This window comes from Amblyomma americanum, chromosome 3 (assembly GCF_052857255.1).
Source record: "Amblyomma americanum isolate KBUSLIRL-KWMA chromosome 3, ASM5285725v1, whole genome shotgun sequence".
NCBI lineage: Eukaryota > Metazoa > Arthropoda > Arachnida > Ixodida > Ixodidae > Amblyomma > Amblyomma americanum.
The window spans coordinates 50461205-50484320 of record NC_135499.1 but is presented as its reverse complement, the minus strand read 5'-3'; the positions used below and the strand labels follow the sequence as shown (position 1 = coordinate 50484320).

The following is a 23116-nucleotide window of genomic DNA, read 5'->3' as shown; positions in this document are numbered from 1 at the left end:
ATGAAGTAGTGGACTATCTTAAGAACCACGAAGATTCTAGGCACGTTAATTTTGCCTTTTCAGTAGATGTAAAAGAGCTTTTTTACTCGATGCCGCAGGGGGAAATCTTGATTGCGTTGCGCGACTGTATTGAAAGTGGAAACCCTTTGTCATTTCAGAATTCTACTGGCATGTCAATTGAAAGCTTTTTAAACCTTGTTTCATTTTACCTGTCATCGACTGTCATAAAGCATGAAGGTGCAGAATATGTACAGAAGGATGGCATTTGCATTGGGTCCTGCATCGCCCCCGTTCTTAGTTATTTCTTTTTAGCATACATTGACCAACGCATTGTCGCGCGGATTAACACTGACAAAGTTAAACGCATTTTTAGATATGTTGATGACTACCTTGTAGTAATGAATCTAACACAGTCTGACAAACCGAACGATGTGGTGAAAAATGTGCTTGATGTTTTTAATTCCTGTAGCCTGGGTCTAGCCTTTACAACCGAAATTCCAAACGACGAGAGGCTGCAGTTCCTTGATATATGCATTAGGTTTGAAAAGGCACGTGTTTGCTGGATGTATCAGCCGAGAACAAAAAAAAAAAGAAATTCTCAGTTATCAATCGGCGCACTCTAAACTTGTAAAGAGGGGTATTGCCATGAATGCCTTCCGCGCTGCTCTCAATAAGTCGTGCGAGCATTGCATCACAGAAAGTGTGAGACTGCAAAAGCTTCGCCTAGAGAAGGCCGGGTTTCCAGAGGAAACTCTGACATCTGTTGCGGAAAAGCTGCTGAAGGAAGTGAGAACTGGGAAGCCACATAACCGTGATGATGCCTAGCGGCGGACTCAGCTTGTGGCTATGCCGTATGTTCACAACATGTCGCACCGTCTAAAAAAGGTGGCGAAAAACTGTGGCGTCGATCTTGTTTTGACTGCCCCGAAGAAACTAGTGCGCTTGTGCCCACTCGTGAACAGCGAGGCAAGGAAGCCAATGTACACTAAGAACCACCAAAAGAAGTTCGTACCATGCAAAATGGGTGTTGTCTATAAAATCCCGCTCACTTGTGGCAAGGCTTATATCGGGCAATCAGGAAGATGCGTTAATGAAAGGCTGAGAGAGCACCGCTTGGCAACAGAATCCATATCGGCGGGGGGGGGGGGGGGGGGGGGGTAACTCGCGGTGCACTGCAAACGCTGTCTCATCGAACGGTACCCTGGCGACCCTGACCCTGTACCCTGCACACCAATCTTGCATGAAACAAGCATTCTAGGAACACTAAAAACGCAATCAGAACGGGAAATTTTCGAAGCTATGTGCATTGATAAAGAAGGTTCAAAATGTGTCAGCACCCCATCGGTTTATCTATCAAAAAAAGAATTGTTCTTGAAACGTGGCGTTTGCTACTGCGCGTGTGTGAATATCAGCAATAGAGATGTCTTATATTGAATGTTTTTTCGATTAAACGACAGTTGAAGACTAGCGTACGTCCTGTGTATTTGTGTTCTTGTCCCTTGTGTTCACTAAGCGCTAGAAAATATGAGTTCAAACAATAACCAACTAGCCCAAGTTTCTGCCTTACTAGATGAAATGAAGGCTACTTTATTAACAGCTCCTAACAACATGTATTTTCATGTAAGAACATCGAGGAAACTAGCACGAACACATGGAAAATAACTTTGCAGAAAAAAAATGTGCCAAAAGACCATCATAAGGCCTTTCAATTTTTATGTGCGAACCCTATGCTGACGAAGAGCCGTTGTGATGTTATTTTCTTTGTATAGCGCATTCGTCGCATTTCTCTTCGTTGTCGTGAGCGGTGGGAAAATCTCTGTATCGATGTTTTCACTCGGTTTTTCTTGAAAGAAGACAGAAACGTGCTGCCTTAAACAATGCTTCCGCATTTTAGGCGATCGGACGTGTCCATGCTTTTCACAAGCACGCGGTTCACATGTAAAGATTTTGTATCCTATACTTTCCTGCACAAAATTCGGAACTTCATTTCAGGGCTGCTGTAGGCACACCGTTTCCTTACAGATTGGTAAAATGTACCCTGTAAGTTTCTCCTTCTCCCATGCGCACGGTCGCAAATTTTTGTTTCATTCCAAACATGTTCAAGGGGAAGTTATTCGAATATTCCGCGCATTCGAATGAAATTCGCGGGTTTAGTAAGAAATTCTAGATGTGATAGAGTTCAGCATTCTATCGACTACACCGCCTGACGCGGCCCTGGCAGGCGGGCGGAAAATGCACGTGCTCTTATCAAAATGATTCGTTCCTCTGGAACCGAGTAGAGCAAGTATGTCGTAGCACAATCGCAGTGGATTCGCCGGGCATTTGATTTGACTAAATGGGAATTTGAGGTGTGACATGACACACGGGCACTGCACCTCTAGCAGCGATGTTCTTCCATTTTGGGTATTCTTTTGTTTCTGCGAATTGGAGAGGTTAAATTTAAGCGATAAGGACGTTTTCACGGCGCTCTAGGAAACTTTAGCAACCTAGATTGTCTTACTCATTTCAAGTTGGTGATGTTTTCGAGCTGCCTCAGCGAAAAAGGGTCTGAAATGGGGAATTTCGAGTGTAACTGACGAATTTATTTTTTTTTTTTTGTCAGAGCATGGAACGTCAGCGCTCTAGTCCACACTGCCTCTCTCCAGCTAATGATGTCAAACGGCCGTAGTCTTATGTAAAAACAAACCAGATTTGTTGCTTCTCTTCTAATCACAGCCCATCGAGTAAATGATGTAAGCACGCAAGGACACCGTGAATGAGACATACCGGACCTACGAAATACACGGAAAGTTAAGGCTCCGTGAATAGGACGAGGACGAGAGTCGAAGAAACGAATACACTTTCACAGGCGCAGACTGCCAACTGTATGTTCGCGTTAGCGAAAGCACAGGCTATTCATTTTAAACTTTCGTCGAAATGAGCCAACCAGCCCGCAAGAACGCTCTACTAAGCCATGAAATACAGGCTCCGTGAATCCAGGAACGCAAAGGCGACTGCGCCTTGTCTCGAGTTGCCGGCATCCATTTGCAGCGTCGAAACTTGGGCCTGGTGAGTCACAAGTGAAGGAACATGGAAATGTCTCCTCATTTCACGCCGCTGGTCAGAAAGAACGCACGAGGCCTTGCAGCGGATACCACTAATCCGCATGGCAGGCGAAACACGCATTACTAGGCGGTGCCGAGCAGCTTACAGCGACGACGCGGTTCTGTCCCGAGTTGCGGGCGTCCTTGGAGGATGCCGAGCAGCGTTCGCGTCGCGTTAGGGTGCGCCTGAGGATGACGCCCGCTGATGGCTCGCCCCCCCGCCCCCCGGCGGCGCTGTCTCCAGCGGAGCGTGTGCTATTGATCCTGTATCGTGGTGCTTCCCGATCGCCGGCCCCTGATGTGGGCCGACGTCCCAACGATCGCCGATAGAGCGGGTGAGACGGGGGGAGGGAGGCGTGTGCGCCGCACTGAGCTCCGCTCAAAAAGAAGTTTCTGGACGGCGCTGATTAAATTGCTTGGGACGGCTTTCGGTATTACGAAAGGACTGGCCTTTGTGAAATTCGGCAGTGTTGTGCCCTGCGCTCGATCTGCAGGCCCGCATAGCTGCGGCTGGGTGAAACTTCGGACATCTCACGAACGCCTAAGGCGCCGCATCAAACTTTAGGTTAAAAAAAGAAACGCTAGATTCCGAGCCTGCGTCGTGTGACTCTGGACGCGATGTAGATATTTATTTTTTTTAGCCAGCTTTCTCTTTCCTTGAAATATATAAACGTAAAGCTTGAACTTTGAAGATAGGCAAAAAGCATTTGCGGAGTTTGCAGAGACGTCTTGCGTTTCGGGCGCTGTTTTTTGTGACCACCGGCGCCTTTTCTGTTCGCCATAAACAATAAGGCATTAAAGCGGGCAGCACCTCGAGCCACGCGAGCAGAAGCGACGATCGCTGTGGAGAACTGAACTTGTAGAAGCGATTGATGCAGATCCCGTAATGCACGAAGATTTGACGACCTGAACGAGCAATGCTTTGATCGCGCAATGCAGCCTTATTCCCAAGGGACGGAGGCTAGTCGTGCTCTTCATACTCGGTTGTTTCTTTATTTAGCGCCTGCGGTCTGCCTCGAACGCTACGCGTTTGATAGCCGCGCTTGTGCGTAAACATCTCCTCTCTGATAATGCACGCGCTGAGCCCTTCTCCGTTGCTCCATGACATTTGCTTGAGACGATCGTGTGGCACACCTGGTTTTGAGGCTTCGCTCTACGGTTGCCAGGTGCTCCGGCCATTACTTTACCACAGACGTAGGTGAGAGTAGGGGAGTACGCGACACGACAGCAACATGATTTTTTCTCGCGTTTACAGTACAGTGTATGTTTTCAGCAGGAGACTCAACAGTTCAAACTGCAGACAGGGCCTCGACACAAACTGGCAAATCGTCGCCTTCGCTTTCTTTGTTGTTCACAAGTACCAACAAACTGATATTACTGCACTATGTTTGCCACCATCCTAGCGTCGTGGTCAGTGAATATGAATAGCCCAGACGTAGTGGAATACATTAAATTTTGCCAGAACCCTCGGGGCAGAATGAGACACCCGTTCCAAAATTAAAATATTACTCATTCTTGCCATGAATTGAGACGATCCTGGCTGCATAAGTTCTAACAACACCTTCTCGCATATCCTCTCGACGAACACTGTAACTGTACAGTATCTGACGGTGCTTTATTCAAGTTTCCGCTACAAATAGGCAGTTCTTTACATCCAGGCCTAGTGTGTAGCCACGCTAAGCGAACCTTTTCAGTTCTCTCCTGTCTTCGCAACTTTTTTTTTCGTTTGAGTTTAACAACTGTTGGCCTTCCGCTTATTCCAATGGAGTCGTAATTTGGTTCGATTAACTTAAGTAAAGCTGCAAATAGGTCTACTTGGTTTCTCATGTTCGTTCGATTCACTGAAGTAAAGCTGCAAATGGGTCTAGCTGGTTTTTTACGCTTAACTTCATTGGTGCGCTATAGTCATGGGTATGCGAACACCACCTGACGCAAAAACTACACATGCAGGCAAACGCACACATTCGCAGTACGTGAACACGCGGTTTTGAACGTGACTGTGTACGTCGCGCTGAAGAGACCTTGCTCCATTGACAAAATTGTTCCACAAGTGGCCGTTATTGCTTGCCGTACAAATTGTGCCATTTGGTTCCAAAGCAACTCTGTGCACTTCAATTGCCTGTCACATTCCCTCAATTTCCTTTAATGTCAAGTGGTGTGTATCTTTGGGAACACCACCACGCCTGTTTGCACCGGCGCTGCTGGATGCTCTCCACAGCTTTCCTCACACCCCTATAAAAATGGCTTTTAGGCTTTCTATAGACTTCTTATAGGCCATATTGCTTTCCTATTGATATTTCCTTTTGTGCATTCATGGTCTATAGACTGTCTATAGATAAAAATCAATGATTGTTGATAGACTGTAGACCTTGTATTGTCTATAGACTAACCTATAAGATTTGTCTATAGAAACTCTATAGACTGCATAGGTAAAAGTAGTTTATAGACTATCTAAAAAATCATCTTCGTGCCAGTCAGTGTTTTCCGTTTGTACGTCCGGACCATCCCAGAAAACGACAAGGGCAGAGCTTTGGGGATAGCAGTAAAAGCATCTGCGGAACACAACAACGTCGCGTTTTGCGCCACCATGCAGCGTCTCGTGGCTCCCTAGAGGGAAAAGTGCTGATTTGATCCATCGTGCCCGGGAGGCGCAGCTAGAAATGCGGTGAAGACGTCGTTTCGTGTTTGGCTTGGCTGTTATTGGGCACAACAACACATGGACTCAACAATTCCACACTTCTCAGGCAAACCTCTAAGAAATGCTGTGAAAATTTCCATGCCAGCCTGACACCAGACATTTATTTGCGGTAAGTTTATTGAAGAAGCGAGAATGAAATAATTTAATCTGGCGATAGAGGAGAGCTTCGTGCCGCAGCTACCGATCCTGAGGCAGCATACATGTTTTTGACCCAGCACCAAGCAAGCCAAACGCGAAACCTCATGTTCCTTGCATTCCCGCTCTGGGTGATGTGCCCTTTAAATGACTATAGACGCAAAAAATTACTTGCGCGTTTTCTTCTTTAAAATTGATGCGTTAGACATTGGAATATATGCATCACCGCGTGGTATCCGGCTACGACCACTAAATAGTTTATAATTACGTTGACGCTGTTTCGGTTTCGTCAGGAGAACGACGGCTATGCCGCGTATTTGACGTCGAGGTCACATGAGGCACGCAACAAACTGCAGCATAATCGCTGATACATATCTTTAATTGACTACAGCACTTAAGTAAGCCTGCTTCAAGACCTGAGATGACAACAAACGATGTATCAGCAGTTATATTGCAGTTTTTTTTCGTGCATAACGTGACCTCAACGTCAATTACACGAGAGAGCATCAAGAAGAAATTCAATTATAAATTATTTCGCAGTTGTAAGCGAATATCATGGTGTGATCCATGTATACTAATGTCTAACGCATCATTTGAAAGAAGAAAAGACCTAAGTAAAAATTTGGTGTCTATACTCCTTTAACAAACTCGCGTAGATGGTGGTGCCTCTTTTTCCCTCTGGGTAATCTTGAGAAAGTCTGTGGTGTAGCCTGCTGCTAAAAGAATCCCCTCGTAAGAAGGCGAGGCGCAAACAATCTTAAACTTTGCATAAATTAAGGCCAGCGATCAATGGTAATAAATCATTAACCTCGAACGTACTTTTCTGTTGAACTGCACGGTACCGAACAAGATGGGATGCAGACACTGGCGCCTTTTCGACCGCATTCGAGTTCATCAAGACTCACTTCGAGTTTTTTGTTTTTTTCAGCTTAGATAATACCAATCTTGTCCCCACTAAGTCGATTTTCAGCGTGCAGGGGAAGCGGCGAGTCATGGAAACTAAATATCCTATTTTATCACGCATTTAAACCTCAAGTGTCCTTAAGTCAACAGACTGTCATGTCTTGTCCACTCTCTGCCCTACAACTGTTACGGCTAGTTTAAAGAAAAAAAAAAGACCGCCAGCACTCTGGCTTAGGTATTACGTTTTGATGGGGACTCGTACAGTATTTCTTAACCAGCATTACAAACTTAGGTTAGCATGTATTTCATTCCGGGTGCATGCGCTTAAAGCTAAAAGGAAAATTGAGTGGAAACGCAAGGCAAGCGATTGAACTGCGAAATTCAGCCCTTAGAAAGGCGTTGCTGGATCTGAGGTATACCGGGTGTTTCAGCGAACGTGAATAATTTTTTTTTAAATAGGCTTTTGCAGGTATGAAGGTGGCTTCTGCGGCACAATAATACCTGCCTTGGCGGACACCAGAAAACATGTAAATATTGTCAACTAATGAGCCGCTTAACTAAGTTCTTGCAATTAACTTTATAACTATAACAGTTAGGTGACCGGCTGCAGTTAGGGATTTGTAGCCGGTAGTTAGCAATAACCATGACAGTTTTTGGGATTTCGAAAACACGATAACCCTTCGAGTTGCGGCCCAACAAGTTATGCTAGCGTCGTGCCGAAATACATGCGCTTTAGCAAATCATGCAGGGAAAGCAACCCCTCCGGGGCACGTATCTAGTCGAAATTGCCAAATTTTGTCGAGCCACAGCGCCGAGGGTAATCGCGTTTTCGAAATTCTAAAAACTGATATGGCTGTTACTAGCGACCGGCTACAAATCTCTAATTGCAACCAGTAGCCTAACTGTTATAGTTAAAAATTCATTATCAGAAATTATTTAAGCGGCTAACATTATTTACATGTTTTCAGACGTCCGCCAACGTAAGTATTATTGTGCAGCAGAAGCCGCCTTCATACCTCAAAAAGCCTGTTGTAAAAAACGTTGGTTGACCTTCGCTGAAACACCTGGTATGATTTTAACATCTGCTTGTCTACATCTTGCGCCTCGCAGTGTGTTCAAGTGCCAAGATTTCGTTGAATTTCGTTAGCGGCGCAAAGGAGGCCTGTCTCTAGTCAGGAATTGTGTGCATGCCGCTTTGCGACCGTAAATGGCATGGCCGAGCCAGCATGCATGCACGCACTCGTGGCCAGAGCCCCTTGTGGGGCCTGCACCAGCTCCCTCTCGTGGCCTTGTCTAACGTGGCCCGTTTGTCCGTCAGGAAATCGGTACAAGGAAGACTACAGGGCGTCGATGTCGCCCTCTGGAAGCGTCTACGTCAACAATGAGCTGGCGTCTCGAGCGGCCATGATGACATCCCTAGGTAGTACACGGCGCTGTACTTCCTCTGGCGATTGTCGCGTGTTCATACAGGCTCTGAACGTGGATGCAGGAGTGCGCGAAGCGTTGGTTTAAACCTTATGTTTGCCGCATCAAATTCATTCTGGTAGCTTTCTCATTTATTAGGCTTATCTCGAGAATAGTGCTGCGTGATTACAAGCTACCAACGTTATATGTACAGTGCTTTGCATCTTTATCGCAGCAACCTTTAAGATTTTTCCTGCCTTAACCTCTGGCTTGTTCGAGGTGAAGCTGCGCACATAGCTTGCACATTCTAGTAATTTTTTTCTTCGTAATTAGCTTGAAAACGGTAATTACCCGGTTTGGCCGCACATGTTGCACACTCGAGACCGTTTCGCCCAGATCGACTAACCGAAAGCCACCAACACCGGCTTGCCAGGGGTAGGAAACTCCGGTTAGTTTCGATTACAAATACTTCAGCGCACCTGAAGGAGACCTGATGTTTAAAAATATTATTAAATCGTGGAAATGCACGCAGCCGCCGGGCTGGGGCACGAGGAACAAAGCCGCATGTTTTGTTATTGCCGGCAGTAGAGCGAATCCAGCTCAGGGATGAATTTTTTTTCAACTGCATAATGTTGCCATGACACCGATGCGACGCTCCAATTGGTTTTCCTCCTGCCTCTATGGGAGGATTTGGCGCTAACGTCTGAATTGGCTGGACAGTGGTGTATATGGACATTTCCTACCACTTGGCTTGCCGCCTAACTGCGGCGGTGGCACCACCAAAGGACCCTCGGCGCCCTTCGCGATGTGGCGCTATCCTCAGCAGACAGCAGATGGCGCCAACCCTTCGGCGGCACCCAGGTTCCTTGATCTAGGCGCAGACGATTGAACGTTTGCGTAATGGGCAGGTAAGTAGCATTTTCAAAATTATTACGAAGCAAAAGTTACTGCAATGTGCAAGCTACGCGCGTAGCTTTCCGGAAAACGAGGCAGCGGCTAAGGCGGGAAATTTTCTAAAAGTTACTACGATAAAGATGCAGAACAATGTAGGTTACAGGACGTTTCCAGCGGGGAATTTTTCTCCGCCTTGGTACCATTTTTAATGCGAAAGCATTTCTTGGCTCATGGGTGACGTCACCGAAAGCTGTGGACGGGCGCTGTGGACGGAAGTTGTGGACAGAAGAGCGTGTCCGCACGAACTGGATAGAAATAATGAAAAGAAAACGGCGGCGTAGGTGCGACTCTAATCCGGGCCTCCGGCGTGCGAGACGAGAAGGCTTCCACTCCGCCACGACGGTTCAACGATGGATGCTGAATAAAGGCGACCCTAGTGAATGCACAGATGCCTCAGAAACGTATCTTCAAGATATGTACTGAGGCGTACATAAGTAATTATGAACAGGTAAATAACAGATATACGTTTCCGGTAAATTTCCTCCTGGCTTGGAGTGCGGTCGTAGCGCCATCATGCGGCACCCCCTGAAACCCCTCTCGCAATGTACGGCGCTGGTCCAGCAGATGGCGCGCGCATAGGCGAGATGGCGGACACCCATGAGGAGGAAGGACGCGCAGTAAGAGAAATGCTTTCCCATTACTGCATCTAAGCAGACTTAATTAAGTGCACCCCTGGATTTTTTTCTTTTTTGTTATACTTTAAATGTGTTTCTAACGCACGACCAACTTATAAAGCAATACCGAATAGCGGCAGCTCTTATCCTCACTTTTGTAGCGATAGCTACATTATGGTAGCATTTCGAGCCTTCAGCGTGCCGGTGGCGGCGCCGCCTCCCTGTGGCTGCGCCGCCATGCTGTCACGTAGTTGGTCACGTGGTGCGGAGCAGCTGCTGCTGCCGGCGGCTGGCACTCGGCCAGCTGTAGCTATCGCATCACTCCAGGTTTAACAAGAGCTAAACCACCGCCAATTTTTTTTTATTCAAGATGATTATTTTGCTCTTAGATACTTAACGTATAGTATCGGTCGTTTCAGGGAAGTTATCAGTTATGTCATGAAGGAAGAAATAAAAAAATTCAAACATCACCTAAAAATCCTATACGTTGTTACAGAAGGAGCTGATGTCACGTTACGTTGCAATAGTAACAAAGAGGACAGGCGTAGCTTCTGAGAATGTCGAGTGACGCGGAAGCCTCGACCATGTAGGTGCATCCGAAAAATTTAAGACTAGCGAGCGCTCAAGTCTTTAGTAAACTGATTGCGCCAACACTGTTTGCAATGCGACACTCCAAAGCAACCGGAGTGGGGAGACTCAAGAGCTGCGGCAGCCAGCTGGGAGTCCTGATTCGCCGAGTGCTCATGCCATTTTTTTTGCGAATTTCATTATCAAATAACTTTATTAGCCTCACGTCGCAAAAGTATGCGCGTTGCACAGCGAAATGAGATCATTCAAGACCACCACTTCTCTACTAGCTTCTATAGGGTCGCGTAATGAGATGAGACTAAATGCGTGTCGCATTAATCACGCAGACAGTAATATTGGCATCTGTTCTAGAATTTCTCTTGCAAGTTTTGGGTATATATGGTAAGCGTTAATAAAGCAACGCCTCCAAGAGAAGCTCTTAAGCACTGCAATGCTGCTGTCGCGAATTAAGGTACCGATCGATTGCGCGGGGCAATTCGTTTAAGTGCACAGGTACGTATGAAACGGCGACAGCCGTACTTTCTGGGCCATCATTTATTGAACTCTCGTTACGTATTCAGCGCACGCTTCGAGAACGGGTCGATGGTCTCCGCAAAAGCGCGCTAATTGGAGCACGGAATCGCGATCGCATGGGTCGGGGTTAACGGCTCTTGGTTTCAGATTTCGGTTTCGGTCTTGGGTCAAACGTTAGGTTCTACGTCCCTGACGTCGCCGCTGCCTTTCTCCTTTCTAACCTTGCGTAGAGGTGTTGTCTCTGCTTAACATATGACGTGTTCCCGTCCCCTAACTACCGCCTGTCTTACGTTAGCAACTTTCGCATCAACGCACGGAAAATGGCACTCGGGCTTCGTTTAGCATGTGAATGAATGGCGGCCTGGTCAAGTTAACGTTATGCTAACACAACGTGTTGCTTTGCTCGCCTACACTTGTGCCTCAAGCGGGACAGGCTGAGGTACTTGGACCTACGAGGGCTGTTCAGTGTGTTTTACTTCATAGAGTGTTAAATTTTTTTAGGTGCTGAAATTCAAAGATGGTGCACAAAAATGATAGGCTGTAGTGTTTTTTTTTTTCACACAAGCACATCACTATATTCCGTGTAGTCTTCAGGAGCGACAGTTTTCTCCCGTGACCTTTGCACTAGTCTATCCATGCCATATTTAAAGGATGAGGGGTGTAGTTGTGCCCCGCCTATCTTACTGCGTGGGCCTTGCGCCGTTGTATTTCTTGCTAATTCTCTGGACAAAGAGCACACGTCTGCCTTCCGACGAAGAGAATGGCGTTGCAGGGAGCTGATGTCGTCAACAGCCGCTCTTGTTCTCCTATGACCGGAGGCAGAGCTTGACGCATCGATGCGTGGAAATACACCCGGCGTCAGTAGCTAGCAGGACACGGGAACCCGTAAGCTTGCAGCCTGCGCTTTATTGACGGAACACGGAAAAGTGCCTGTCAGTTTTAGGTACTTCGCACAGGCTACGCAGAAATAGCTTTTTCAGCGCCTGGGTGCCTCGGAAACTTTTGGACACCGGGTGTATGTCACCGCTGTCGATGACTATATCCAACTCTGGCGTGTTTACGAAAGAGGATATTCCGTATCTACAGTCTAATGTAGCATCTTTCAGTTCCATCGTTTTATAAGTTTATAACTACAGACAAGGAGGGAGCGGTTATTAAAAGCCCCTCGTAAATCTGGGGTTTCACCATGCGTACTTGGATGTTGTTCAAGCCTATTTTTCCCTAATGTGTTCTTACTGCTCTGGGCTGTTTGGAAAAAAGGAATCAATTTTTTTCAGCAGAAAATAGGTGCTAGCCGCGAGCATGACGACATCGCCTCATTTCCTTAATCTACTGGCCTCGCTTGCTCATCGAATAAAGTTTTCTACGGGACTTTAGGATCAGAAAGTGTTGGTGTGGCAACCTTACTCGTTATAAGAGCTGGACCGCCGATTCATCCTCGTTTTTTACGCTTTGCTTTATTGCGAAGTTTCAGCTTAAGGTTGTGTGAGTTAGTAGTCAAAATAGCTGCCTCTGCTATTTGAGACAAATGGCTGCTGCAGTTACCCTACCGCGTTAATGCGAAGAAACAACTGGTTGTTTTCAAATAGTACTACCAGCGCAGCTAATCACAAGGCAGAACAAAATTAACTGTTATGGGACAGCAAAAGGTAGCATGATGTTTGAACAAAAATGATTTGAAATACTTTGCCGCAACGGTCAGTGACTAATAATTTTGCTTCAACGGCTCACAAATAGGGCTCTTCATTTTCAGGTGAATCCAAATTTTACACTATCCTTGCACCCGAACATATTTCCTAAAAATTAAGTTTAACCCGATTTCGCCCTGAAAATGAGCCTTCTTGACGATGTAGGTTTTCCAGTTCACAAAGCTAAATACACAACAAGTACAAATCTGTGGGTACCTAGTGCTTATTCCAGAAGGTGTCTTTAGTCAACTAGGGATATTAAACCTCTTTTAACGCTCGTTTTCATGAGGCAGATGAGTTCGACAAGGGCGATTTAGAAGCGTGAGGCCTAAACAAAGTTACCCACCAGGCGTCTTATCGAAAGCACTGTACTTAGAGCTGCCCATGCTAAGGACACCCTGATCCAAGGATATCGTGCGTTTACAATCTGATGTTGAATTTTTCGCACTGTACTAATGAAGGTAGGCCGGCCTTGCTCAGACGCGGGGAGCTCTCTGGGAGATTTGTAACATAAGCGAGGAAATATTTGTAGTCGATTAGAAAAATATATCTTAAATGGTAAACATATTTTTAATAGAACCAGCAATTGCTATATGTGCTGTTTAAGAACCACTGAGCGAAAAAAAAAAGACATTTTATGTCAATCAGAAAAACGACCTGTCTTAGTAAATTGTCCTGTGCAGTAAATAAATGACCCGCACCCCCCCCCCCCCCCCCACACTCTCGAATTACGGAGTTTTTTTCCTCAATAACCCGATTGCAGCAGAATTTGAACTCGAAAAATATCGCCCGTCTTTTACCCCGAATTCCGCAAAGAGTAAAACCCGAAAACGAAGGGCCCTGTTAATAAATAAAACTTAGTGGTGTTGGATTTTGTTGGCCTGATGACTAATGCAAGCGATTTTACGATATGCTACCTGTTACGTCGTAGTGAATGCGACACAGCTCATTTGTGATGACAAGCTGGTCACCATACATGCGAGAGAGGCGTTGGTCTCTTTGAAGGTCAGTTCTGTTCTCATGCCTTATTGAAAGAGGTGGTGTACGTTAAGAGGAACACTGCGAATTTCAATAGAGGTTTCCCGGCAACTTGTCTCAGCGTTTCTAAACCAGCTGTCGTCACTCAGACGGCGCAAAAAAAAAAACAAACAAACTGATATGTCATCTTTAGGTGCCCTTGCGGCAGCCACCGCAGGTATGAAGAGCCTTTATTATTAAGTGCCACTCACTGAGCAGTCAGTAGCCACCGTTGATCAGGCAAATTGCTCCGAAAGTCGTGAAGAGGCACTCCGATTTATTAACCCATTAGCACAAATAGTTTTAGCCCCTGAAGACTAGATTTTGAAAATAAGTGAACAGGTTCTAAAACGCACGAGGTCAGTACAAACCATTTTAAGTCTGAACGACGAAAGTTAATGAAGCTTGCTGTGTTGTAGTGAAGCGGCATACATTTCTCTGTGTTCGTCAGTGCTTCTGCCTTGGCGCCTGTCTTACCACCATCGTCACTACTCCTGAGAGTTTGAATTTATCTGAACCAGCCTCGGAGGGCTTTCTTGGTCCACCAAGTTGGTTCTGGTTGGTCGGTTCCTGGCGGAAGCTACACGACTTCAACTCCCCGTACTAGGTGCCAAGCGTATGCAGTATAAACAGAAAGCAGGGTCATTCCACGCCAAACGTCCCAGACGTTGCGCTCGACCATCTCCAATTTGTTAAAAAAAAATTCGTGGAAACTTATCCTAATGTGCGTAATCAAAGCCTGAAATATTTTTGCCGGAAATATTTATTCGTGAGGTGACGACAGTTCTAATATTTGGAAAAGGCGAGAAACCAGGCACTGCTCAATAATAAATAAAAAATTTAAAATGTTAGAGAACACTTCACAATTTTTTTCATTGATATTTGCACAGATTCAGGCTTTCGATATAATTCGCAACATGCAGCTTTATAGGGCATATTTTTAAAAAATCGAAAAAGTATGAAAATGTGCCATTTTGTCATTTTTTGTTTTAAATATCAACTTGCTCTCGGAAATTTGGAAATAGCCATTCTTTTTCCCTACATGCCTAATACCTATAACAAATGTTACAGGTGATGAAACTGCGTACATCGAAGTAAAAGAAATACTGAACTTACAAAAAGTGTGTTTTGAGCCAAAAGCACTCGTTAATTTCACCCTGAAGTGGTCCAAGTAAAAATACAAACAATATCGGGTTACAAAGAGCAGTTTATTGCCTTTCATTTCTGAAAATTTTATCGAGGAATTTTTTGTTTAAAGCGAGAAATCAATTTTTGAATTTGAGCTCTCGCGCCGCAAGTTGCGTCGTGTCTTAACGCCTCTTCACCGCAGAACAGGGCACCTGAAATGGCACGACACTTACGGCCAGATGACAACTTCAGTTTGCCGTTGTTCGCTGTCATGCATTTTTAGGGCTGAAGCTAAAGAAGATATCGGGCGACATTTGGCAGACGGTATGCAATAAACGAGATCGTTTTCGCTTTCGAAGTTCGATCAGACCCGCTTTGGTGCTCGGCAGCCAAAAGAAGAAAAGCAAGGGTATTGAGCGTGCTGTCTCGCATGGACCTCGAGGAGGGCTGACCAGCTAGCATGGCAGGCGCATCACAGCTGCTTTATTTATATCTGAATAAGATCGCGGAGAGCGCGCGCGCCTTGGAGCGCACGTGGAGGTGCGAAGTGCACACCGCTGCGGGCTTGCGGTGAACGCGGCCCGCTCGCGCGTAGGTGCGCCGCTCGCAGGAAGGAGCTTCGCCAGCATAGTGGGTTGCTTTAGTTGGAGTATTAATGTGGAAATTGCACTGAGTAAATGAAATTCAACCTAGACATCACATCGGAAACAACCGGGCATGAGCCTCTGACGGCCACAAGGGTCAGGTACTACGTGGGGCTGCTGCGTCGCGGATTGTTTCAACACCGGATCGTTCTGGTCATTTCCAGATCGGCTGCGTTTTTATGGAGGAAAAACGCTGAGGCGCCCCTGTGCTGTGCGATGTCAGTGCACGTTAAAGATCCCCAGGTGGTCGAAATTATTCCGGAGCCCTCCACTACGGCACCTCTTCCTTCCTTTCTGCTTTCACTCCCTCCTTTATCCCTTCCCTTACGGCGCTGTTCGGGTGTCCAACGATATATGAGACAGACACTGCGCCATTTCCTTTCCCCCAAAACCAATTATTATTATGCGAAGCATACTAGCCGCACAACCGAGCTCTTCCTTGCTGCGCCGCGCGCGGCCGCGTAGCTACCACTTGACCAACATCGGCGCACCACGTGATATGACGTCACAACAGCTGTGAAAGCTGGGGCTCAACTCGTGCGCTCGCTTGCGGACGCGCAGCCTCCGCCGGCGGCCTAACTCCCGCTCCTACCGCTAGGAGATACTGACGTCACGCAATTGTATAAAAGGCGACGCACTCGTTGAGTCAGTTGAGCAGCGAGATGTCGGCCAGGGTGAGGGCGGCTCGCCAGACCGCAAAACGCAAGTTACAAAGAGCCACGGAAACGGGAGAAGAACGAGAAGTACGGCTTGCCAAGCGACGTATGCTTCGCATCCTAGGCTTAACCATAAGCTAAGCCAGGCCATTTTTTTTATTATTATTATCTCACAAGCTCCTATACCGGGGCTTACGTCTGTCATGCCGCTGAAAAGAATGACTGAGTGCGACAGGACCACACCGAACAACTAGGCTACTCACTTGAGCGTGTGCCGCCTCGGCAGCGTTAAGGGTGAAACCTTTTCCCACAAATACCTGTTCGACTACTACTCAACGTTCCCATGCTTCCCTGCAGTGCAAACCTCACTTAAGAACAAGAACTCAACATTTCGTCTGGCCACAGTGTCGGCAGTGTCGTGCTCTGCGGTGAAGAGGCATTGAGAGGCGGCGGAACTTGCGGTGCGAGAGATCTTCAAAAACTCTTTTCTCGCTTTAATCAAAAATTACGTCCACAAAATTTTCAGAAATGAAAGGCAATAAAGTGTTCTACGTAACCCGCTATTGCTTGTATTTTTACTTGGACCACCTCAGGGTAAAATCAACGACTGCTTTTGGCTCAAAACGCACTTTTTGCAACTTTAGTATATTATTTTACTTCGATGTGCGCAGTTTAATCGCGTGTAACATTTCTTATAGGTACTAAACTTCTAGAGAAAAAGAATGCCTATTTCCGAATTTCCGAGAACAAGTTGAAATTTAAAACAAAAAATGACAAAAATGGCACATTTTCGAACTTTTCTCGATTTTTTAAAAATGTTTACGCCCTATAAATCTGCATGCTCCAAATTATATCGAAAGCCAGAGTATCTGCAAATGTCAGTGAAAAAATTGGAAGTGTTTTCTGAAAAGTTGAATTATTGAGCAGTACCGACTGTTTCCTCGCCTTTTCTAAATATTCAAACTGGCATATCACCTCCCGAATAAACTTTTTCCGGCCAAAATATTTCAGGCTTCGATTACGCACACTAGGATAAGTTTCCACGATTTTTTTTGGACAAATTGGAGATGGTCGAGCGCAACGGCCGGAAAGTTTGGCGTGGAATGAAGTAAAAAGGGAGTATAGCTCTAGCACACTCCCTTTTGTTAAAGGGAATGCTTACCTCATTCCACCCCCATATAGGTGTACGGAGGGAAAATGACGCATGCGCGGCTGCTGTCGCAGGCCTGGTGTTCCTTCAGTACCGGAGCGAGACCAAGCGGGCCCTGCTGCCGAACGAGATCACGTCGATCGACACGGTGAAGGCGCTGTTTGTACGCTCCTTCCCCAAGCAGCTGACCATGGAGTACCTCGACTCGCCGCACATACGTATCTACATACACGACCCCTCCAAGGACATGTTCTACGAGCTCGAGGACCTCAGGTGGGCCTCTCTTCCGCGCTCTCTTTGAGTGCCAAGGCATGCCCGTATACGTTTGTCGCAGATCGCTGCTGGGTGAACAATGTTTCTGTGAGCGTTCATTTTCGGAACATGCGTACACGTACGCGTCAACATATGAAAGAAGCCTCGAAAAAGCTGAATTTGCTCGAGGAGTTCGTGCCTATGTTAGGATGCTAACGTGAATTGCGGTAGTGCGCAGGCGCGGGGACAGTGAGAAGGAAGTGAACTGGACGTGCGCTGTTCGTTTCCTTCTTTTTATCCCGCTTCTGTTCGCCCGGTACCGTTTCCTGCAATGAATTGCCGCGCTTGTAGGAGGCCCTGCTTGGCACTGAAGGCTGCGATATATATGCGGCGTGCGCAGAGAAATGCGTAGCCCACCTTTTACTGGGCGGCGACATGCTATGGTTGCCACAAAATTTCATCACTGTAGAAGCTTGGGCGAGTTGGTGGCAATCCATTTTCAAAACAGCGCGAAAAGGCATGGACTCAGGGAAGAGACGATCGACACACGAGCCCATGTGCCGTCGCGTACGTGTCGTCTCTTCCCAGAGTCCATGCCTTTTCGCGCTGGTTTGTAAATGAAATTTTACTTTTTTTCGCCGACACCTGTACACGAGGAAATCCGCGTGGCACGCGGATTCCCCTCTGCGAGGGTCGCCATCTATTGCCAGCAATGGAAGGCAGCGCGGTTCAATCATCCGCGAGGGAGGCACCACTTCGGGAAACGAAAGTGTAGCGCGTCGGTGTCATTTCTGCAGGCGGAATGGCCTTCAGTTAACTGATTACGTCGGGTAGGCAAACACAATGCGCCACTCTTGTGCTTGGCGCCACTCTCGCTGTCAACCACACCGGCTGTATATATGTTCCTGGCTCTGCTTATGCGATAACCCTGTCTTTGTAACCTCCTCCTTTTCAACCCAGAGTTTTGAAGGGACACTAGAAGAGCTTATCGAGGCCAGCTATTCTGAGAGAATTATTGCCCAAGAATGCAATTACAGCCGCCGCGGTGGCTCAGTGCATGGTTATGGTGCTCGGCTGCTGACATGAAAGACGCGAGTTCAGTCCCGGCCATGGCAGTCGTATTTTGATGGAGGTCATATGCTAGAGGCCCATGTACTGTGTGATGTGAGTGCACGTTAAAGAGCCCCATGTGGTCAAAATTCCCGCAGCCCTCTACTACGGCGTCCCTCATAGCCCGAGTCGTTTTGGGATGCTAAACCCCACAAAATCATTAAAAAATCCAGTAATGCAATTACGTCATTTTTGCCGAGCACAGAGCTAGGATAAGCCAGAATACGGTGCAAAAGCGAAAGGCTGATGCGACGCCCCATGCAAACTTTTTCTCTTTGGAAAAAAAGGTAGTCATTAATAAACATATAGCTGCGGTCTATATAGTTGCCGGCCGAACCGGTGGTGGAATGTATATCGGTTGCAAACGTGCACTCTGTTTGAACCACTCATGTAAATTTGCATTTTTTTTTTCTGGAATAGGGACATCCGAGATCGATCTGTGATACGCATCTACGAGCAAGATGTCAATGACGGAGGCGTCTACAGCACGTACGACCAGGACATGAGCTACTTTTCGGAGCCGGAGTTCGATTCGGAGTACCAGAACCAGCATATCCACAGGGCAAAGGTCAGTCTCTGCGCCAATAGTGAAACCCGACCTCAGCTATTGTCATGCAGCTCTGTTTCCTTGTAAAGGCATCCATTAGTTTGTGAAATCTGTGACGATGTGCCCTGTCGCTATTCGCAAATAGCAAAACAACCCATCAGAACAGTACCTTGTTGTGGCATTCGAGTTTTAGTTTTAGGACATCTGTTACCAAGCTATAGCGAAGGCCTTTAGGAAAAACAACTCGCTAGCTCGACAGCTTGCATTGCGAATAAACGGTTCAGTATGTTAACAATGCTGTGGCTGCACAGCTTCAAAGAATTTGCATTCCAGGTCTAAACGGTGAAAGCAGGATAAGCATGTCTCTTCTGAAATGAAACTTGTTGTGGTACGTCCGATAACAGGGTGCCCACGCCAAATTTTTTTTCAGTATGTTTCTACGACACTGTAGCTCCCTTTATTAGCTCTGTTTGCATATTTATTCTTTACGAGTGTTGGTATTTTCCGGGGAACTCTTTTGGTGCGTTTGTGTTTGTGTGTGTGTAGGGGTGGTTCTGCTCACGAGCCATAAGAAAGGGATTGATCATTTTGACCCTTTGGCAGGCTTTCTACCTTTGGAAACAGCAGTGGCAGTTTAAGGTAGAGGTGATCCCTCGTCTCATCCCAAATACATTTGTAGCGAAAATCAAGAGAAGAATGTCATGTGATAGACAACAACGATGTAGATAAATTGGAAGGGAAAAGCCGCTCCTGTCACTTTCTTACCACCGAAAGAGTAAATGGATTGGTCTGAAGGTCTGTCAGCCCTGACTGAGTGTTGAGACGTGTAGGCACGATTTTAATGACGTTTCCTTTCCTTCCAACAGGCGGGCAAGTCTCAAGGGGCAGGCTACTACGGCGTGCCAGCCTACCCACCACCGGGCCGGACTCAGACGCTTCCCCACGGCGCCACGATCCGCCCCTTCTCACCCGCGCCACAGGAGAGGCCGAAGCCGAGCCCCGGTCAGTGCATTTCCTTCGTCACGCCAGCATTGAGCTTTCCTTGCATACTGTCAGCACACTTAGCTCACAGTGCGGAGCTTTTCAATTCAGCTGAATTTATTTCCGTCAAAGCAGCAGGGGCTTGGACAAAAGTAAAAAAAATTTTACGTGATGAGGTTTAAGCACCATTTGCAAAACGTACAGTGGTCTTAAACGTCTTCACACGTCAGTGCATACTTAACAGGGCAAAATCTATATGAAAATACTTGTGTAAAGCTACTGTGCTAACTGAAAGCATAGTTAGAAATAAATTGTGTCATATTAATAAAATATGTGAAAGCATAGTTAATAATAAAATGTCTGACACAAAGCTGTCGCAGATCTCTATAAGCAGTCTCGATTGACAACGCCACCGCGCTTCGTTGATGAGACTGCACAGTCTTCTGTTTGTGCAGAGTTCGGCATCACTGCGGGGAATCGAAAGCATATGTAGCACAAGGCTTGGCTTAGTGGCCCAGGTGGCACTTTTGTTGCTTCGGCTTCGTGTGGACGGGGGAAGGGTTTTGGTTGAACGTGCTGGAACGCACCACGCTGCATCTCGCAGGCGCCATGGACCATCTGGGTGGTGCTGGTAGAACCGCAGTGTCAAACTTGTGCATTTGAGCCGGCAATTTTTTGCTGATATTTGCCTAGTTTTGTGGCGATTACCCTACTGTGACCACGCGGAAGGCTAGGCCATGAAAGCAGCTGGCAAGGCGACCGCCTTATCGACGGTGGCGCAAGCTTTTGTAGCTGCAGATTCCATCCCATATAAAACCTTTGGGGAAACTTTCCTGACAAGCAGGCAGCTGTTGGAGGACTCAGGTAAATTTATAAACGCATCTGGCTGGCCTAATTAAGGAATGAAATTTTGAGGTGCAATTTCTGAAACGAGTAGTCTCTCAAGCTCAAGAACCTTTTTCGGGTATTTTAATGCCAAGGCATTATATGCCTCATCTGCAATGAAACCCGGCGGAATTGTCGTCATTGACCGCAAAAGGGGTCCCAGAAATCTCAGATGACGAGCCTGCGGTATCATAGAAAAATAAATTTTTTTCCGAAAGTGCAGGGAACTGAACCCCGGACTTTCAGATTGTGAGACGAGCACACAGTCGATTATCCAAAAACCGGGCGAACCTTGTATATGCATCGCCTCACGACTGTATGCTACTGAGTAGGTGTTTGGTTAGAAAGGAATTGAAAAAATTGAAAGGAAATAAAGAATCACAAATAAAGATACAATAAAAGTAAAAAATTCAATTCTTTCACATTCAAAGCATGCAAAATGGCTTAAGTGCCCTCCGTAATTTTTTCTTTTTATTTTCTACCCCGTCACTCGATAACATTCCACGCAAAGCCAACTTACTTAAAGCACGCCGCTCTGCAAGAACGTATCTTCTGTTGCTGCTTCACTGCGCTGACACCTGTCCCTTCCCCCATGTACCTCACTTGCCGCACCCCTCCTCTCCCGTTTTACGTGCATCCTGTCAATGACCTGCATGAAATGACTGCGCCGCTTCTTTCTTTTGTGCCGCTTCCACCTGCCGCAGGCTACTCCCAAACCCTTCCCCGAGGAATGACCTACTCGTCAGTGGCACTGAGTCCGGAGAAGAGGCAGCCTGGGTTGCTTGTGACCGCCGCCGGTCAGTGAACCTGCCTTGCTGCGCACTTGCCGCTTTTATCTCCCACATCCATTACCAATGCACTGAGCACATCCTGCCAGCACTACTGACTAGACCCTGCAAATCAGATTAATTCTGGAGCTATGTCCAAGGTGCTGAAGACATGTAGAACATGTACCGCCTACCTGATGACTTACGTTCTACTTGACAGCGGTTGAGTGGTGAAATGGAAGTCAGGAGTACTTGCTGTCAGCGCCAGTGGCTGTATGTTTCAGATGGAAGCTCTATGCAAGGTTGAAGCAGGGAGTTAATAGCAAAGCGGCATTTTAATCTTTGAGCCCGTGGCAGGATTTCAAGGCTAAGGAATTCAGTGTTTCCACCTACTATATTCCATTTCTGATGTAGTTTGCAGCACTGTGCATGCTATGGAACTCTGAGCTTACTAGAACGGCGCGCTGCGTAAATGTGTTCCTCCACGACCGACATACCACTAGTGGCGGTTTCATCACTGGGATGGAAAGAGCACCAATGTACAGCTGCTGTACGCAGGAGACCCAGCCGACACGGTGGATGCCCTGGTTACAAATGGTGGCACAGCACTTTGTAGTAGGCCTCCGCAGTACTGTGTTTGTGCAGTCTTCCCCTGCTAATTTAACCAGTGAATGAAACGCTCACCGTACTGCCCGAAAAAAAGTCACAGCTACCTTTCCAATTACTGCAATAACTATTTGAAAAATATTTCAACACTGTTCAAATATTTAAGGAACTAGGTATTCATGCAGCTCTGACTGGACGAGAGCTCTAGCTTCCACAGTGCTGCAGACAGCTTGTGAGATGGAGTATGGCAAGATTTTTTTGTTAGACATTTCAGGCCTTTGAATGTCGTTATAGTCCAGACATTTTTAGATATTATTTTCGTTTGACTGAACTGGAAAATATTTTTAAAAGTGGGTGTCTACTAATTTAATAATCACAACAAGGTGCATCGTTTCTGGAACAGATGTAAATTACCTTATTTGGTTTTTGTCAGCGACACATAGAGACGTAATACATTCTCGGAAATGCAACAATGTCTCGTTCAGAACTAGGACTGTCTTTGTCAGTTATTGTTCAAGCATGACTTGTAAACCAGATCGGTGCTGACGGTACCTGCACCAACACATTGCACAACAACAGAGACAATGAGCAAGCAGCTGATTCCAACGACGGAGCTATGCAAAGCCCGCTGGCTGAGTAGCTCAGCGGCTCCCGTGTTTGCTAGGAGTGGTTTGTCGCCCTCGTTCTCATGCCAGAAGCTAGCCTTGATCGAGCCACCGGGACAGATGAGTTCCTTGTTCGCTGGTTATGACAAGTGAATATTTATGCTTGCCATAACCTTGCTCTCGTTGCT

General features: G+C 46.6%; 1 protein-coding gene across 37 annotated transcripts in view; it reads left to right on the top strand.

Annotated features, from left to right (window-relative positions):
* LOC144124579 (coiled-coil domain-containing protein AGAP005037) overlaps positions 1–23116 on the top strand; it is a 489877-nt gene that overhangs the window by 368215 nt on the left and 98546 nt on the right. For 29 of the 37 annotated variants that reach the window (XR_013313234.1, XR_013313233.1, XR_013313235.1 and 26 more), the window contains 5 exons: positions 8138–8239; positions 17250–17448; positions 18958–19105; positions 19951–20086; positions 21655–21747. Coding sequence is in view for 34 of the 37 variants with exons in the window: in XM_077657348.1 (XP_077513474.1) it covers positions 8138–8239; positions 17250–17448; positions 18958–19105; positions 19951–20086; positions 21655–21747 (678 nt within the window). In the remaining 3 variants the exon portion in view is untranslated. The remainder of the gene's footprint in view (positions 1–8137; positions 8240–17249; positions 17449–18957; positions 19106–19950; positions 20087–21654; positions 21748–23116) is intronic. The other 8 variants (XM_077657334.1, XM_077657331.1, XM_077657349.1 and 5 more) reach the window with 2 other exon arrangements.